Below are 19932 nucleotides of genomic sequence, written 5' to 3' on the forward strand. Positions count from 1 at the left end.
CTCTGGTAATGTGGTAATTTACTCACCTGGTAAAGTAAATCAAGACAAAGCCCACATTTGAATCCTAGAGGGATTACAGATACCTGGATTCCATACCAGAGATTTCTATTTAAATGGGGATGGAGGTAGTGGATGGGGCACCAATATTTTTATAGAATCTGCATAGGTGATAAATGTACAGACAGGGGTGAAAACCCATGGTCTAGGGTCTCAGCAAACCCAACGCAAGACAATAGCTAACTATGCAGTTTTAGAGTGCTGCATTTCAAACCACTGAGTCTGCATTCCTCTAGTTAATGACAGCATAGCCTGGAACGAAAAGAGGAAAAGTGGCAGATGGATGGATGACATCACTTCTGTCCTACACCTACACCTTCTCTCTTTATTCAAATGTGTTTGTGTGGCAGTTCACATTCTTTAGGTTCTGAGACTACTGAGGCAGATAGATTTTGATAAGATAATCAGTGACCAGCGAAAAACTCAAATATTATTGCTGTGTAATATTTTTTATTCAACAGTTTTATGGGAAAAAATGTCACATTTCTGTTACATCACATAATTTTCAGACATGTCAAAGTCCAATGACAAATTACATTTGGAGAAAAGCTTTAAAATCCATTCTCATATGCCATTCCTTTGTGGAATACAGCTCTGTACTTCAGCACTAAAGGTTACAAAAAGCACCATTTAAAGGAGGACTTGCTTATTTAATTCCCTTCCAAATTATAGTCTTATTCCCCCTTTATGACAGAGCTGCACTCATTCAAAATGCTTCAGTGAAATAACAACCAGCATCCTCCCATTTACCAAAATTCAAACAAGTCTCACATATGGGCCCAGTGTGGAGATTAGGACTAATGGACATCAGTGAGCTTTGGCTGTTCTAAAACCACAAGCTAGGTAAGGTAAGTGTTCTGTAAGTGGGAACAGAAAAGATGATCAAATACATAATACTTACGGTAGGTAGATACCCCTTGACCATTTAACCTGACTACAAAATCCACAGAGCGTTTGGTATTTCACAGCAATCTTACTGCAAAAGCACTGTGCTACACCCAATTAATTCAACTCCAAATAAGGATGGAACTAATACATTAATTTTTAATGAAATTTAATCACTTCAAAGCACAATCGAGAAAAGTAAATCAAGACAAAGCCCACATTTGAATCCTAGAGGGATTCCACTGCTAAGAATTGGATTTCATAAGTAATAGACTCTTAAGGTTTCTCTTTCTTTCCCTCTTTTCCTCCCTCCCTTCCTTCTTATAATTTAAAAAAATGAATTTGGCCCTTTTACTCCAAAAGTTTGGGTTCACTGAAGAAATGATAGGCCTTCTACCTTCTGCTGTGATGGGCACCTAGGGAGAGACAAATGCCTAGATCCGGAGTTGTGAAAGACCCTAACCCCACCCCTCCCAGGTGCTCTATCCCATACGTAGCTGGAGCGAGCTAGCAGTCCCTGGTAGAAGACAGCAAGGCCTTGGTTTTAAGGATGAGTCAGAATAATGTGTGAACAAATTGTGTATCTGCTCGTAGGCCTGTGCCCCAAATCACTAGAACGTGAGGACTTAGAAATCTCTGAGATAGAATATTTTTCAAACACATACAACATAGACTATTGCATATCATTTTTAGTTGAGGTCAAAATTTTAAAAGCCCTATTTCCCCAATTAGAAGCAGGGGATTCTATCATTATTATGTCTCCTTCATTTATACTCAGATTAATATAAGCCCAGCCTGGAGGTAATACTTCTTTCCAAACTTCATTTTAGCAGCACGCATGTAGTATTGACACTTTGAAAAGGCTTTTTTCAGATCCATTAGGTCTACAAGAGACAAGAAATAATTGGAGGCCGAGGTTTGTACAATCCTCTCAGAATCTTCTCTTGGATTCTTCTTTTACAGGGTTTCTCTACCATGTAAGCATTGTTTTTAAAAAAGCCAACACTGTAGAGGCCAGGTATGCCCCTAGGGGGTGTTACTTGCAGTGACCACATCCCATTCATTTCTAAGCTTAATGCAAGCTAATAACCATGACCATACCAGCAAGAGGACTAACATTTGTTTTAGGTACTGTTTGACCTGAGACTCTGGTAAAAGTCAGCTTGAAGGTAAAGCAGAATTCAGAAAAAAGGGTAGAGAACAGAACAAGAGACGAAGGGATGTTTTATATAGTAGGTTCTGTTCAGTGAGATCCAAGGATTCCAGTATGTCAGGTCTCATGTAATTAACAACAAAAAGGCTACTTTTAGTTCTGAGTTATGGAAGCCTTTAGTTTCCTAGTATCCTCCTTAGCTCAGTCACTCTTCCTTTTCCTCACAACCCCCAAACCACGATGCAGTTCTTAAAGGGTGAGCCCTCCTAAAGAGTGATTTTCTAACTCTTCTAACTTTGACTCTGTGAAACTCCTATAGGTTAAAAAGAAAAAAAAAAGCTAAAAATATGGGTTTTTTTTGCCTTTATTCATTTTCAAAATCTGCCAAGCTCTCTCTTGCAGAAAATAAACTATCCCTTTAACCAACATAAAAGAATGAGTGGGGTGTACTCTGGGCTACCTTCCTCCTTTCCTCTCTACCTTCTAGAACAGTTTCTTGGAGACAGACTGTGTGTGACAGGCTTCTCAGAGCCAGAGGTGTATGAGCAGTGCAGAGAAGGGACAGTGCTGAAGGGGGCATCGCCCAGCTCTCCTTGCCTGTCCTCTTCCATACCAGCTGGTGGGCTGTCATGTCACATTTGGCCAAGAGATTACCTCAGAACTTGGGAAACTGACAGTCTACATTTCCAGATCGGGAAGATCTCAAGGCCACCAGCACCAAAACCTAGCGTCACTGGAGTCAGAAGCCTCTGGCTTGAAATCAAAATTAAAGGGATCTCTTTTCCTGCCCCGCTCTACTGATACACCTGTGTAGAGTAAAAATTTTAATACACGAACACATAGGCAATCACATTTCAATACCGTTGACAAGAAAAAGGAGTGTAACAAAATCCTCCATTTAACAACCAGGATTTTGAATCCTCCTATGTGGCCCACTTATTTAATGGGTATTGGAAAAAACAGTACTCTAACTGAAGACAACGTAGATCCTGAGAGCAGGATTTGGCCTGGATTTTTTAAATGACACACCACTCAACAAGTGGTTGGGACCATAAAAGGTTTCCCACACAAGCCTTTTGCTGCAGAAGGCAGCCTTGAGTGGCTAAAGCGGTATTTACTCTCGGCAAGTAACCACCAAAGCACTTAACAATTTACATTCCCAGCAAAACCACCACCCCGATGCCCTACTGCCGCCCTCCCAGGATCTAACAGGTCTACATAACCCGAAGACAACTGTGTCATCAGCTTTGAATAGGAAAGACAGGAGGTAGCTAAACTGACCTATGGGTGTGCCCTTTCAGTGCGGCTGGACACATCTTAACAGTGAAGGTGTCTCTCAAGCAACAAGTTTGGCCTCCTTCAGAGTTGAATGTTTAACTTGCATTTATCTATAATGGAAGAGCCACAGATATTTGGGGAAAAAAAGTTTTATCTTTGAGCAACATTTCAAGAGTGGAATGAGTAGCTACTTTTCATTCCACAAATGAAAGTCACTGACCTCACTTCATCATCAAACACTTTTAAAAAAGAGAAAGACAAAGTGATTTTCCATTAGCACTTGGTACAGGGAAGCAATACTATTCACGGTGAGAACACCAGGGCTACTTTCCTGCTTCTTGGCGTCATGGATCTTAAAGGTAAAAGAAATTTTTAGGTGCACCCAGTGAACCTGAATCTGTATCTAGAACAGTGTTTAGTGTAATGATGTGCATGGGGTTGGTCACATTAATGTAAGACTGTAGAGGACTAGACTACTACTTTCTTGTTGAAGAAAATCTTGGGAACCATTTATCAAGGGCCTAAAATTCTCCTATGTAGTCTCTTAAGAACAATGAAAAGGCATTTTTTAATTAAAGAAAAATGCAGGCACATAAAAAATCTCCCAAGGATGAAAGACATTAAAGAATTCCCTGGTTCCACTCCCATCTTCAAAGGTGTCTGCTCTGTGAAAGAAAATATGGAAGCAGGGCCAGGCCAGGTGGGAAAACCGACGGGAACGTGCCAAGACAGCCTAAGCCGTGGCACTAAACTAACACAAGAAAGTAGACCTTCCGCGTTCCGCCTTCCTTACAACGCTGAGACCTATTTTCTTTAGTAGAAGTTAAAACAAGTGGTAACAAAGTGGCCTGGGCCTGTGCTGGGCTAAAAAAGGAGACTTTCTGGCAGCCCTAGTCTCTGAGGTGGGTCAGGTCTTACGTAGCCTTTGAAAGGGGTCACCTGCCAGTGAGTTTTGTTGTTAGGGAAGGGTCAGGTATAGGATCAGAAGGAGGTTATCAAAGCAAGAATGTGAAATGAGAAGAGAAAGGGTTCCTGTGGGGCATCTGGTTATCATAAAAAGCACAGACTGTGCCACACACTCTAGGAATACAGAGAACCCATGCAAGGAAAGCTGCCCCTGCCAAGGAGGCAGCTGGAAGTAGGGCAGAAGTCTGGCACAAGCCCATTCTTTGGAGAGCCAAGGTAGCAGTGACAGAATCTCTACCCAACAAGGATCCTGAGAGTTGGCTCTTCGTTCATTTTAGGAAACAAACTTCCTGTAACGGTCCTTCCTGCGGCTCCCCCAAACAGGTCTTGGGGAGTCCCCATAGGCAGAGAGAACACATCTAGCTAGGAGGCTTCCATTAACCTTCCTCTCATATATGTATATGTATATATATATAATTTTTTTTTCTTAAAATAAATTCCATGAACTCATAAAGCTCTCATCTGCAATCAGATGCAAAAGCAGAGCATCCTACTCAAAGGCTCTGAAACACACACATCAGCCTCAAAGCAAGTTAGCCTTCCAGTCTCCAGTGAAGACTGGTCCAGTCCAGAAAGGCAAGGGAGATGCTTCTCTTGAATCCCGGAGGCAGGAAGGGATCCCTTCAGATGGGCTTGTACAGCAGAGTAGTGACATACTTCTTCTTGTAGCGATGGGTTGCGCTAAGGACCATCACACTGTCCTGCAAGGGGAAGAAACATGCACCTAATTCATTAGTTTAGGCAACAGGCGGCTCTTCCCAGCCATCAGTGTTTCAGTCACTCACTTTTAACAGATAGTTGGAAATTATAGAAATAGGCTGGTTTTGGAGTCCGTTCAACTTAAGTTCCAATCCTGACTCCTCCTGTAACTCTGTTTGTGGCCTTGAGTAATCTACTTGATGCCTCTAAGCCTTTTCCCTCACTATTACAAAGGATAACACCTACCATTAAGGTGGCACTGATGATTATATGAGAATATCTAGCACGGTACCTGACACATAATAGGTGCTGAAGAAATATTAGTCTCCTACCTCACTCCTTTCCCTACCTCAGATTTGAATATTGGGCTTAATTAAAACTTGCATGGAAAAAGAAAAAAGAAAAAATATTTTGACATTCAGTTTTAGAAGAAAGTCTAAAATGCACTGAGAAGAAAGGGCAGTGATCCCCAACCCTGACCTTTCCAAGCCCCAAAGCAGGTCTAATTTCCATTTAATACCAGGAATGAACTTAAAAAGTTCATTCTAATCAAGAGGAAAACTCAGGAATCCCTCTCTCTGAACAAAGTGGACCCCAAAATCTTCTTTGGAAAGATATTCAATCCAGTGGCTCCAAACAGCCTAAACAATCTGACAGAACCAAGAATGAATGGGTCAAGGTCAAGCAGAACTACAGTAATCAAGACACTGACCTGAGTCAGAATCAATAAGAAGAGTAAGAGGTACTCTTTCCCCGGCTGTGTTGCAGCCTCAGGGCATGCCACAGGAGGAGAGGGCAGGCCTGTGAGCATCAATTGAGAGCCAAACAGCAGTTACAGGAGGCAAAATTCAGTCTAATCCCAGTGCATCTTCCTATTTTCCCGTATGCTGTAGTATCTACAATGAATACTTCTCAGATTAACATTCTGTGACCAGAGTGTGCTGATCACAGCCTAAATATGACAGAAGCGAGGCAGGTTAAAAAAATAAAATAAAATAAACCAAAACTCCGCTCCAGGAAGGGTCTGGTAAAAATAAGGAGCAGGTGACAGAAAGACCTACTTGGAAAGACCTGGTGCAGTGACCACTAGAAAAGAACATGGAATGAGGACGGGAGGACCTCAGTCCTCTCGCCGGTACTTACTGGCAATATGACCTTCTCTGAGCCTTAGTTTCTTTATCTATAAAACAGGGGTTAAAAATAATACTTACCTCACAAGGTTATTATAAAATTTAAATTCAATAATATATATATTTGAAAAGTATCACATAATCTGTTAAAGATAGCTGTATCAGTGATTTCCTTAATCTGGCTGCACATCTAGGAAATAAAAGCAGCTTAAAAAACAATTACCGGGGCTCTATCCTAGACATACTTATTCAGAATCTTTGGGGATGCAGGCTTTGAATCTGTATTTTTACAAACTTCCCCAGGTAATTCTGACAATGAGCCTAGTTTGGTAACTACAGAGCTACCTAAAACTTTACTCCAGTAGCCAAACCACAAAGATGTGATGGGACTGAATGGATAATTTTCAACCCAGACTCTGAGGCAGCAGAAAAACTAAGGAGAACGCTAAGAGTTGGAGGTGACAGAGCAAATCTGGTCACATTTCCCCTTTACCTAGTGTAGAGGAGAGATGCAATCAGTGGGTATATGTGACTGAAGCACCCGACAGCAGCTCCTATTCACCTTTAGAAAGCAAAAGGCTTAGTCATATTTGAGCATTCTCCAAACTGGAAAGATAAACTTGCTTTGTCTGCAATGAAATCCTAGTGCTATGAACTCTAATTTAATTAAGTAGGTGGTACAAAGGTTATAGCTATCCAAAAAGAAACCAGGAAGGAAAAAGGTTCATTAAGTCACAGGGCAATTCAGCTAGCCAGAACGTAGGATAGGGACTAAGATTTAAAATAAACAACCAGGGGCGCCTGGGTGGCGCAGTCGGTTAAGCGTCCGACTTCAGCCAGGTCACGATCTCGCGGTCCGTGAGTTCGAGCCCCGCGTCAGGCTCTGGGCTGATGGCTCAGAGCCTGGAGCCTGCTTCTGATTCTGTGTCTCCCTCTCTCTCTGCCCCTCCCCCGTTCATGCTCTGTCTCTCTCTGTCCCCAAGATAAATAAACGTTGAAAAAAAAAAAAAATTTAAAATAAACAACCAAACAAAAAAATCCATCTACTAGTTAAGAAACTTCTCCTACAATTTGACCATTACGGCCAGCTTTAGCTTCAGTGAGGTAGCAGGGCAAATTACCACTGGAGAACATGTGTTACCCCTTCCCTCTCATTTTGGGGAAGAGCCAGGCCCACTACTCACCTTAATGGATAATGCATAGAGATGGTTCAGCATAACATGGTTGGGCTCGGGAAGCAAGGCTGGGTCACACTAAGAAAGAAAAAAATCACTAAATGGGATTAAATGCACAGTTTTAAACCAGTTTACTCTTCCTCAGAGCTCTTTGGAAACTTCTGAGGGGCGGCTGGGTGGCTCAGTCGGTTTAGCGTCTGACTTTGGCTCAGGTCATGATCTCACGGTTCGTGAGTTCTGGCCTCATGTAGGGCTCTGTGCTGACCACTCAGAGCCTGGGGCCTGCTTTGGATTCTGTGTCTCCCCCTCTCTCTGCCCCTTCCCTGCTCATGCTTTCTCTCTCTCTCAAAAATAAATAAACATGAAAAAAATTAAAAAAAAAACTGTTGAGAAACTCTAAACTAGACTGTATATTTCTTTTAAATGATACTATATATCAATCATTTGTTCTCATTACAGAGAATTAGGAAAATTCTGAGTCCAGGGCAAACCCTAAGCCTTAGCATCTATTGATAAATGCATCCCTTAATAAGAGTGAAAACAAAAATCTTGCCCACAACACGTACAGAAGATTTGTGTTAGGAGACAAAAAACCTTAGTGGGAATCAAGTGAACTGACTAGAGGTATCAAGTATACGGGGAAAAAACGCAAACCCAAACCCCTTATACTCCTTTTGTATACTCCCAAATGATAAATATGCCTTATCTTCTGTTGGAATAGAAGTCCCAGTTTCTGGGACTTCTAACAATCTATGGTTCTGGGTCTAATTTATTACGATCAGAAGGTAACTATGAATTTTGATATCAATAGCTGGAAAAGTAACAATTCAGCCCTGGAAAAAAGGATCTGTAATGCTATTGATATACACATGATTTATATTCTCAACACAGCTTTGTAATAATCCTGACCTCTACGATTACTAACTTTGGATCAGATGGTTCTAGTAACCCCCAGATGCCCCAGCAATCCTTTCAGGATACTCACAGATATATTAGTGTCCTTGTTAAGAATAACTTGAAGAAGGTGAGGAGGTAGGATGGGTGGGGATTTGAATCTCTCCTCGGATCGAAACACGTACATTTCTTGACCATAAGGCCCTGGGGGAGAGCTGGAAAGGTCTGGAAGATATTTACCCAAATATAAGGGAAAATTGCAGAACTAGTAAAAGTGCGTGAAAAAAACTGTCAATACATGGCAGCTAATATTAAATATGGTAGAAATCATAGATCATAAACTTATAAGCTGCTGGCTCTACAACTGTAAGGCAAAGAGTCTGAGTCATCCTGAACATGAAATTCCTCAACATGGCAACATGATGGGGAGGACAGAAGAGGGGATGAGGAGTCAAAGTTGTAGGTTCAGAGAAAAGCTACTCTATTTATCAGTTGTATGACCTGGGACAAATCCTCCTACTACAGTCAGTTTCTTCATTCATCAAATGAAAGTAATATCTCTACCCTATTTCACAATGTCTTTATAGCAATCAAATGAGATAACAGATGTTTCAAATGAGAAACAGATTGTTTGTGAACTGTCAAACAATGTGAAAAAAATTAAGATTTCTTTTCTTTTTTTTTTTTTTTTAACACCCAAGCAACAGACAACAAGGATATACACTCTTAAGATTGCTAATGCTACAATGATTGCAACAGTGAGGACAAGATTACTAACACTGAAGTAGTTGTTAGGGAAATGTAAACCAAAAGCAGAATTAGATACCACTTAACACTCATTAAGATGGCTATGATAAAAAAGACACAATAATAATTGTTGGTGGGGCGCCTGGGTGGCTCAGTCTGTTAACTTCGGCTCAGGTCATGATCTCACGGTTCGTGAGTTCAAGCCCTGCACTGGGCTCTGTGCTGACAGCTCGGAGCCTGGAGCCTGCCTTGGATCCTGTGTGTGTGTGTCTCTCTCTGCCCCTCCCCAGCTTGTGCTCTCTTTCTCTCTCACTCTCAAAACTAAATAAACATTAAAAAAAATTAAAAAAAATTTTTTTTTCAACATTTATTTATTTTTGGGACAGAGAGACAGAGCATGAACGGGGGAGGGGCAGAGAGAGAGGGAGACACAGAATCGGAAACAGGCTCCAGGCTCTGAGCCATCAGCCCAGAGCCCGACGCGGGGCTCGAACTCACAGACTGTGAGATCGTGACCTGGCTGAAGTCGGACGCTTAACCGACTGCGCCACCCAGGCGCCCCTAAAAAAAAATTTTTAAATAATTATTGGTGAGGATGTGGAGAAATTGGAATCTTTGTACCATCCCGTTGCCGGAGGGAATAGTACAATAGCTTTGCAGAACAGGTGGCAAATTCCTTCAAAAGTTAAATGTAAAGTTATCCGATGGCCCAGCAATTACACTCTTAGGAAATGAAAACATGTTCACACAAAAACTTGAGCACAATGTCCAGAACAGCATTGTTTATAATTGACAAAAAGTGGAAATGATCCAAATGTCCATCAGCTAACAGGTAAACAGAATGATGTATCTATACAATGGAATTTTATTCAGTCACAAAAAGGAGTGAAGTATTGGAGCGCCTGGGCAGCTCAGCTGGTTAAGCATCCAACTCTTGATTTTGGCTCAGGTCATGATCCCAGGATTCGAGAGTTCAAGCCCTGCCTGCTTGGGATTCCCTCTCTCCCCTTCTCCCATTCTCTCTCTCTCAAAAATAAACTTAAAAAAAAAAAAGTTCTGATACATATTAAAACATGGATGAACGCTGAAAACCTGCTAAGTGAAAGAAGCCAAACATCAAAGACCACGTATTGTGTGATCCCGTTTATATGAAAGGTCCAGAGTAGGCAAATCCATACAGGCACAAAGGAGATCAGGAAACTGGAAACTGGGCTAAAGGAGGAAGAGAGAATATCAAAAGTATGCCAGTCCTCTTTCTGTATAATAATGGGTATATGTTCACTGGCTGCTTTGCCAGAATCCTCTAATGCAAAAGTGGAGGGCTGCAAGCAGTCTCATCATTTAATTCAGTATTACTAAACTCTGTTGGTCACTGCCTAACCAACCAGTAAAGAAAAATGTCCAACTTTATGTTCTGAGCTTATATAATAAAAACAATATTTGTATGATTTTCATAGACAATTATGATACCATTGATTGGTCTCTTAGAAGCTACATAAGCCACCCTTGTGCCCTGATATTCTAATATACTGCACTTACGGAAAAAGGTTGAAGGACCTGTCCATGAATTCAAAGCCAGTGAGTAGCAGGGGCAGGCTCTGAACTCACAAGGGAAAACTGCACTCACTGGGAACACAGTGCACCGTTCTTTAGACCGGTACAGCCTTTGTTGTAATGTAATAAAATGGTAACCGTGAGTGTGCTGAGCACATCACTCTTCTGATGCTATAGTCAATGTGATGAAATCCATGGAAAAAGTAGTATTAGGAGAAACAAAGAGATACAGGTCTTTTCCTCTACCAAGGAATTTTTTTAATTTTTTAAATGTTTGTTTATTTTTGAAGGAGAGAGTGAGAGAGAGAGCATGAGTGGGGGAGGGGCAGAGAGAGAGGGAGACACAGAATCTGAAGCAGGCTCCAGGCTCTGAGCTGTCAGCACAGACCCTGACGTGGGGCTCAAACTCAGAGTGTGAGATCATGAACTGAGCCGAAGTCAGACGCCCAACCGACTGAGCCACCCAGGTGCCCCTAAGGAATTTTTTTTTTTTAACCCAAAACTTATAATGCAGTTAATATACACACAAAAGAACTGTGTGGTTTTTGTAACCCTCTCCCCTTTACCCCCGCCTGAAGACTGCCATTCTTGGAGGACCCTATAAAACTGCCAGCTAAGCCATCAAACCGGCAGGATTAAGCTAATGCATCTAAACAAGGCAAACCAGACACAACTAGCCTCAGCTGGGTGATACTGCCAAAGGGTCAATGAAAACTTGAAATATTACTAGAAATAGGCTTTTATTTCATTATTTATTTTTTTCTGGAAAAAAAAAATTTTTTTTTAATCTTTATTTATTTTGAGAGAGAGACAGAGTATGAGCAGGGGAGGAGCAGAGAGAGGGAGGCACAGAATCCGAAGCAGTCTCCAGGACCTGAGCTGTCAGCATAGAGCCCAACTCGGGGCTCGAACCTGACCTGAGCTGAAGTCGGACGCTCAACTGACTGAGCCACCCAGGCGCCCCCAATATTGATTTTTTTCAAAGCCCATGCGAAAGTCTGTGAGCGAGGGAAAAGCAGAGGGAGAGGGAGAGGGAATCTGAAACGGGCTCCATGCTCAGTGTGGGTCCCAGTGAGGGGCTCGATCTTATGATCATGAAATCATGACCTGAGCCAAAATCAAGAGTCAGACACTTAACTTAGCCATGCACTTACTTAACCATGCACTTAGCTACCCATGTGTCCCTAGAAATAGCTTTTTAAACTATAGGCCTATGAAAGAAAGGATAAAACAGAAAATAGAGTACATTGCATGTAACAAAGGCACACATTCTGCTATGAGACTTGTGTTACAGGTGTGTATGTGTGAGCGAGTGAGCAAGAGAGAGAGAGAGAAGGAGGCGGAGAGAGAGAGAAAGAGAGAAAGAGAGAGAGGGAGGGAGGGAGGGAGGGAGGGAGAGAATTGGGTTACAATGTAAAACAAATGTCTTGCTGTAGATCCTCATTAAAAAATTTGAAATGAGGGCGCCTGGGTGGCTCAGTCAGTAAGTATCCAACTTTGGCTCAGGTCATGATCTCACGCCTCGTGAATTTGAGCCCTGCACTGGGCTCAGAGCCTGGAGCCTGCTTCAGATTAGGGGTCTTCTTCTCTCTTTGCCCCTCCCCTGCTCATGCACACGCGCTCTCTCTCTCAAAAAGTAAACTAACATTAAACATTAAAAAAAAAAGTTTGAAATGAAATTCACTAGACTGAGGTTTTTCTTGTCTCAGAGGAGACCTAAATGTTTACAGGACAAACATGTATATAGACAAAAATATATATATTAACAAATTTTACATATATACATATATAAAACATATATACGATTCATATATATGTTGTGTGTATGCATATATACACATATATACATGTGTATATGTATATATACATATGTATACACACATATATACATATATACGTAAATATATATACATATATACATACATAAATATATATACATATATACATATGTATATATACATATACATACATAAATATATATACATATATACATATGTATATATACATATATATACATAAATATATATACATATATACATATATATTTACGTATACATGTATATATACATATATATTTACGCATACACACACATATACTCATCTAGGACCAAAATGGACAAATGGCTTATGCTCAAAGGTTGCCCAAAAATTTATACAAATTATATATATATATATATAAAACATATATATGATTCAGAAGATTCTTGAGGATAAAAAAAAAAAAAAAGATTCCTAAGGAGAAAAGGAAAAAACAAACAAGGGGTGCTTGGTTGGCTCAGCTTGTTGAGCATCTGATTTTTGCTTTTTGGCTCGGGTCATGATCTCACAGTTCGTGGATCAAGCCCCACATCGGGCTCTGCACTGACAGCAAAAAGCCTGCTTGGAACTCACTCTCTCTCTCTCTCTCTCTCTCTCTCTCTCTCTCTCTCCCCCTCCCCCATTCATTCTCTCTCTCTCTCTCAAAATAAATAAACATTAAAGCAAAAGAACGAAAACTACCCTTGGGAAGGAACATGCGTTATAAGAAGAACACATCAAGAAAGAGCAAATACTACGAACTTACCTCGACAAGATGTCTCTGAGCTTTCCATTGAATCTAGCTTTAAAGCATCAAACACCTCAAAGTCAGATTTCTTGACATGGATCAAATTGTTAATCGTGCCAAGCTGACTGGTAACCACAGGCTGAAACAATGGATGGAAACAATTCATAAACCCGGTTTCAAATTCATCTCTTCCATCTAATTCTCCTATTTTAAAAATGATCACACTCAGCACTTCCATCTTTAATCGAGAGAGAAATCCTCCAGTGTAGGAGCCCATCAATCCTGACAGCAATGACATTTGACACCAAGGGGAATAATAGCCAAAAGGACACAGTTAAGTTAACGGTTACCCTTGGAAATCAAGGCCTTACCTCTGACGGATCATGAACCCATTGTCCATCCACAAAAAACTTGTACTGGTGCTCTCCCTCAGGGAGGTCTAAGATGGCAACAAAGTCATTATGGCTACAGAAGAAAACAGAAAGTTAAGCAGGCCAAGTTCCTATTAGAAGACAGAATGTTAATGTAAAAACCATGAGACTTTCACAACATCATACCAATGGTCTCCCACATTCCTAAGCAATTGTCCCCCGGAATAGAAAATAATTTATAGACCCATTCTCCTTTTCTGTATTATCACCTTGAAGACTTATTTACCAGCCCCTCCCAATAACTTTAGTTCTTAACTAATATCTGGAAAAGAAAGATAGAGATGTTAATCCCCAAAATGGTTTGCCTTAGCACAACTGATATGCTTCAGTAGGAACAGACCCCTCACAAGTATAAAGAAGATAGCAGGTAGCCTCAGGATACAGAAGTGCCTCAGGTACCCTTTCCACATTTTGGTGAGCATTTTCTGAAAAATGATCTACATGTAAAGGGCCATTCTGATCACCAAATAATTCATTACTGCTCTGCAAGCAACAACTCACATTAGTAACTAGATGTCATGTTGTATTTTGTTTTGATGCAGAAGTCAGAACAAGTGGACTCAGCCAATTACAAATGACTTCCCACAAGCATAGATAGGATTTGTGTTAACAGTCCTAAAGAATGTACCCACAAAGCTGTTACACTAAGTTCCTCTGAGGCAGTGATATTCTAATGGGTAAAATATCTCTGACTCACTACAAGGCTTAAAAAAAAAATGTCACAAATGTAGTCATTGGTCACAGAAAATGTTCTAGAGAGAGTCCCTAGCAGGTGGAGAGGAGCAGTACAGCCAGGTCTCTCTCCTGAGAAAGGAAATCAGGTCTCTGGTTTCCTTTGTAGACTCATGTAGACTCAACCAAGACACTTGTCTTCACCTCTTAATCAGTGGAATCTTGGTGCTCCAATTGTTGAAGGACCCAGAGATGAAGACCTCCTTGCCTCCTTCAGACCAGCGGATAACAGTGGGCCGGGCCTGCTGTGTATGCTTTACGGAGTCCTCCAAATCTTGTTGCCATGATACAAATTCTTTGTCCCCAGGGAGCTGTAAGAAGGATTAGGTCATCCCTAAATTGTGACCCAGGAATTCTTAAAAGGCCACTTTCACCCCTAGCTTACAGAGGGGCGCTAGGTTTCTACTAAGGATCAGTAAGCCTTGAAATTGGCAACTAAATCACATTTTGAATAAACTATAGACAACTCATCGAGGACCAAAATAGTCACATGGCTTATGCTCAAGGGTTGCCCAAATCACAGCCTAACTTTATAGGCTGCATACATCACCCACCCTTTCAGAGCCTTAGGATCTCCCTTTAAAAAAAAAAAAAGAAAGGGGGATTGGGGCACCTGGGTGGCTCAGTCAGTTAAGCATCCGGCTCCAGCTCAGCTCATGATCTCATGATTCGTGAGTTCGAGCCCCACATCTGGCTCTGTGCTGACAGCTCAGAGCCTGGAGCCTACTTCCAATTCTGTGTCTCCCTCTCTGTCCCTCCCCCATTCACGCTCTCTCTCTCTCTCTCTCTCAAAAATAAATAAACATTAAAAAAATTAAAAAAAAAAAGATGGGGGGAAGCTTACTGGCTGCTACCAGATTAACTCACAGGCAGGCAATTATGACATGCTTCTGAGTGCCTCTTAAGAGAAAAAATATGAAAAAAAAGTATGCTTCTATAAAAAGCAATAAAGTTAGCCATGTATTTTTCACATGTAAATAGGAACAGTTTTTCAATGATCAGTTGTAATGGAAGTTAGAAATACTGAAATTCATAAATAATTCACAAACTTCATTTTAGCAAACAGGTTACAAAAAGGACACTAAAAATATAAAAAATCATCATCATTGGTTTCTTAAATTTTGGGAAGTGTTATGAAATCTTAACTTGCTCACTTCTGCCAAGTTTATACTAATTATTTCAGGAGTAGGGATGAAAATTCTGGACTCTCAAGGAGTAACCCAACTGGTTAAAGTAACCCAGCTTCCTTTAACAAAAGTGGTTCTAATATCAAATGAGGTCTGTAGGATTCTAAAAACAAATGTCTCCTTACTTAGTTTCTTTTCATTACCATCCTTTAGAACAAGAGTTGGCAGATTATGGCCAGTGAGCCAGATGCTTTTATAAATAAGCTTTTATTGGAAAATAGCCACACACATTCATTTATATATTATCTACAGCTGCTTTCACGCTGTAGTAGCAGTATTGAATGTTGTGACAAAACCTATATGGCCACAAAGTCTAAAATATTTACTGTCTGGTCCCTTGCAGAAAAAGTTTGCTGATCCCCACTTTAGACCGGCTTTAAATGACTTTGTTAAATAGGTAAACAGGACTGTACTGTATCAAGTCAAAACATTTAGCAAATAAAATAATGTGGGTTAAAAAAAAGGATTAACTTATTCATTTGGGCTTTACTTTCAAAATGGCTAAAGTAGTCTACCTTTGCATATTGTCTCTCAATATTCCTCAAAACTACACTATGAGACACCAGTAGCAGCATAAACTGAAGTAAATTGAGAAACAGAATTGAAGGGACTTTCATATTACATAAGTGACTTAAGTGAAAACCTTGATCTCCATATTCTGAAAGCAATGCACTCTTGCCTAACTGACTGCATTAAAATCACAGAAGTTTTTACACATGCCTAAGAGTAACTCTCAGATTCTGATTTAGATACAGGGCCTAGGAATCTATTTTTAAAAAGGCTCACAGAGAATAATAACAATACTGTGATTAAGTTAAAATAAAGAATAAAACCTCATCTTTAGAGATACATCCTAAAATATTTACAGACAAAATAATATTTGCTAGGATGTCTGGAATTTGCTTCAAATAAATTGGGGGGGGGGGAGTGGATTGGGGTATAGATGATATAAATTTGTTCACAATTTGATCATGATTTAAACTGGGTGATGGGTATACAAGAGTTCATTACACTGTTCTCCCTACTTTGAAATGTGGAAAATGTTTCCAATTTTCCATATAGTGTTTAAACAAATCTCAAGTGATTCTAATGTGCAAATAGGATTGAGAACTACTGAACTGGTCCACCGAGAAGACTGGCATTTGAAGGAATGCAGGCCCCACTGCCACTGTTCCTATGAGTTACTTTCATGATTTAGTATTTTCAGTTTAGAGTTTGAAAGCTACAAACTATTAATATGTCTAGCTTTGGAAGAAAGCCCTCCCACATATGACATGACATTTCTGAGGCAGGCCTGAGTGCAGCTGACTAGCAGAAAGACCATTTACTCCAAGTTAAATAGTCAGCAAGATCATCAGGAAAAGAGGCAAAACAATGAGAATTATAGTTTGAAAATGTTTAAGTGAAACACTGAAGGAAGAAGTAAAGAGACTAGCTTGAGAACTATACAATTTTAGATGTAGAAGAGACCTGAGGAATTATCTGAACCGATTTTCTTATTCACAAATGGCAAGACTGAGGTAAAGGGACAGAATGACCCCAAAAAGGTTCCGTTTCAGATGGAGGAACCTGGCTTTTAATCAGGACACCGGTTACTGCAGTCACAGTTTGACAAACACACTCACTGTACTTAAGTCCTGAGTCATCGATGTAGGAAAGGGTAAAATTACGAGATGGACCACCTTGAAAAAGCTTTGAAGAAGTAAATTCAAGTGACTGGGTAGACAGCTCATGTGTTGAGGAAGTCCTGGAGTGGGAAAAGGAAGAAAGGAATGGAGAAGAAACACCAAGAAGTGGTCCTTTTAATCAACTTGACTTCTTTTTCTGTGGTTATGTTCTCAATTGGGATTCAAGAAAATAAACAGAATCCAAATTTCACGTGCCACCGACTGGGCAAATCATTCTTTACTCTGTAAAACTCCAGTTTGGTGAAAGGTTTGTAGTGATAAAGACAAAAAAAAAAAAAAAATCAAACACACCCCAATCTCCCCAATCCCTCCATTTTTCTACTTCACCCCACTCAGACCGTCTGGAGGAATTATTGTTTATCATGCTGACAGCTCTCAATGTGACTAGGAACATTCGGTTGGTAATCACATTGCTGTCAGCTCCATCTATCTCTACCGGTGAACACAAGTTGCCACTTTTCTCAAAGTCCTTGGATTTGAGTTCAAGGTCCCGGGGACAGCTGTGGGCTGTCTGTTTTCAGCGATGGTATCGTTATGAACTACTAACAGGAAGTGGAGAAATCCTGGAATCATCTGCTCTCCCACTTGAGGAGCAGCTGGGTGTGAAAGAAACACCACCTGAACTACCACAACTATAAAGTATGAGATGAACACTGAGCAGTCAACCAAAGAAGGTCCTTTATTGATCCCCAAGATTAGGAGATTGTATCAAATAAGCAAGTGGTTGCATGGCTCACAGCCATGCAAAGGGCAAGAGGATCAGAAATGCTGAGTTCTTAAAGCCAATACTACACTGTATGTTAACTAACTTGAATTTAAATAAATAAAAAAAAGAAGTGCTGAGTTCTTAGAAGGGCAAAATGATACTGATACATATAAGTTGTCAGGAAAAATAAAGTCACTTACCCACCTCCGGGCAAATTTGAGACACTGCTGCCTATGGTCAGCAACTCAGGCAACTTACAACCTATAAGTTCATCAATACTCTAAAAGAGGGCACCTGCCTGTTAGGAAAACCAGATATTGGGGGTGGGGGTGTCTACAGTCCCCATCGTAATCATGGCCAACAGATTAGTCGAAAAACAAAAACTCCGCCTCTATTCTATTTTGAGGCAGCACCGCAGGAGTAGTTACCATCCAACATCTCCGTGCCCGAAAAATCCCTTTAATTCAGAAAACCGTAAGCTAGGTCAGCGTGCTAAGAAAGAACCAAGAGAGGAGGAGCGCTGACACCCAGCCCGCTGCGGCAGCGCCCGCTGGGGGCGTGGGGAACGCTCACCTTGGAGTCCGGCAGGCTGAAGACGCTGGGATCGTCGGTACTCCCCACCATGATTTTGTGCTCCTTACCCGGCGCATGGCCGCCGGCGCCCTCGGAGCGTGCAGCCTTGGCGCCGTGGCGCTCCCCAGCCACCCGGTCGCTGGTGGTGTTTCCCATGGCTGCAGCTCGAGTCCGGGGCCACCTGCCGTGGGGAACAACACCGGACTAGGAACACCCCGGCGGCCGCGTCAGGGACGCCCCTGGCTCCGCCCCTGCGCCTGGGGACTCGGGCAAGGGAATCCCCGCCCCAGGGAAGCCAAGCCCGGGGACCCCTCCTTCCCCAGCCTCCAGGGGCGCCCGGAACCCCCCCACTCCAAACCCTCTGGATGCCTGCTGCTCAGGAAACCCACTTTGGGGAACTCCCCGCATCCCCGCGCGCACTGCCCAGGCGCGCCCCCACCCCAATCACCTCCCGCGATGCTCTCCCTCCTCCCCTAGCCACCAGTGCGATGGTTGTTCTGCGGATAAGGCCACCAATAAAGTTATTGAAATTGAAGCCGCGCCCCGGGCTAGCGAACCTGATTTCCTCCTAAAATGGCTACAAGGCCAGTGGCGCGAGGCCCGCCCCGCGCGTTCCCTGCGGCCGCGCGGCGACGGCACCGGGAGCTCGCCGGCCTCTCTAGCCGCCAGCGCCTCGGTGGTGGGCAGTCTCCTGCGCCAGGCGGGGGCGCCAGCTCCGCAGTTAGCCTCGCGCCGGGGCTGGGATGTCCGGTCGGGGGGCCCTGGACCAGGAATCATTGTCGCGGTCAGCCCCCGGGCTTTCCTTTATGGGCGCGGTCTCCAGGTGACACTTAGAACCGCCTCGCTGGGCTCGGGTGTTCTGTACCCGGAGAAGCGGCGCTGCTGTCTTCCCGGCCGCCTGACACAGCTTCAGGTTCGCCAAAACGTTTTCTGGGCAGGGTTTTTAGGATAGGCCCGAAGAGGTGGGTTCCGATGGGGAATTAAAAACCAGACTTCCTACTGGAGTCAGAAGGAAGTAGCGGCAATCGCTTGAGGTTCAAACTAACTGATGTGGGGAGCAGTCAGCCTCGACTGAGGCCCAGGGAATAACGGGTGATTAGGAGATAAACCTTGACAAATTAGTGAAACGTTAGTCTGAAGAGGCGGAGAAAGCTATTCTAAGCTAAGAGACAGCATATACAGTGAGCAACCCCGGAAGAAATAAAATTTGAGAAAGAGCAACAACAAAAACAAGGAACACGGAAGGCAGAAAAGGACAAAGATTGTTCTAGGATTGGGACAGATCTAGGTTTTTACTGATAATTAATGGAACTTCTATGGTATTTACTAATTCTTACCTTGTATAATTATGTGCATGCCTAATTCCCTACGAGAAACCCTTATCACTTAGTATGTGTGAACCCAGCCCAGCAACATTGGCATCACCTGGGCACTTGTTACAGGTGTAGAATCTGAGCCCTTAACTACACAATCAGAATCTGCCTTTTGGGGCGCCTGGGTGGCTCAGTCGGTTAAGCATCCGACTTCGGCTC

The 19932-nt window shown here is 42.1% G+C and overlaps 1 protein-coding gene across 4 annotated transcripts; it reads right to left on the reverse strand.

Annotated features, from left to right (window-relative positions):
- Positions 1 to 487: 487 nt before the first annotated feature.
- Positions 488 to 19055, reverse strand: PRKAB2 (protein kinase AMP-activated non-catalytic subunit beta 2). 4 transcript variants are annotated; one of them, XM_043576013.1, is made up of 9 exons: positions 18958 to 19046; positions 18401 to 18581; positions 14391 to 14557; positions 13455 to 13548; positions 13102 to 13222; positions 8329 to 8462; positions 7353 to 7421; positions 6182 to 6218; positions 488 to 5040 (listed from the first exon to the last, which is right to left on the reverse strand). In XM_043576013.1, exons 2-9 carry the CDS (start codon positions 18554 to 18556, stop codon positions 5021 to 5023), a joined length of 798 nt encoding a protein of 265 aa, XP_043431948.1. In that variant the 5' UTR covers positions 18557 to 18581; positions 18958 to 19046; the 3' UTR covers positions 488 to 5020. The 4 variants fall into 4 exon arrangements, with proteins under 4 accessions (XP_043431948.1, XP_043431949.1, XP_043431947.1 ...); XM_043576014.1 differs by lacking the exon at positions 18958 to 19046 and adding an exon at positions 18849 to 18945; XM_043576012.1 differs by lacking the exon at positions 6182 to 6218 and having other exon boundaries at positions 18958 to 19055.
- Positions 19056 to 19932: the final 877 nt, after the last annotated feature.

The sequence above is a fragment of the Prionailurus bengalensis genome, chromosome C1 (genome assembly GCF_016509475.1).
Source record: "Prionailurus bengalensis isolate Pbe53 chromosome C1, Fcat_Pben_1.1_paternal_pri, whole genome shotgun sequence".
Classification (NCBI taxonomy): domain Eukaryota; kingdom Metazoa; phylum Chordata; class Mammalia; order Carnivora; family Felidae; genus Prionailurus; species Prionailurus bengalensis.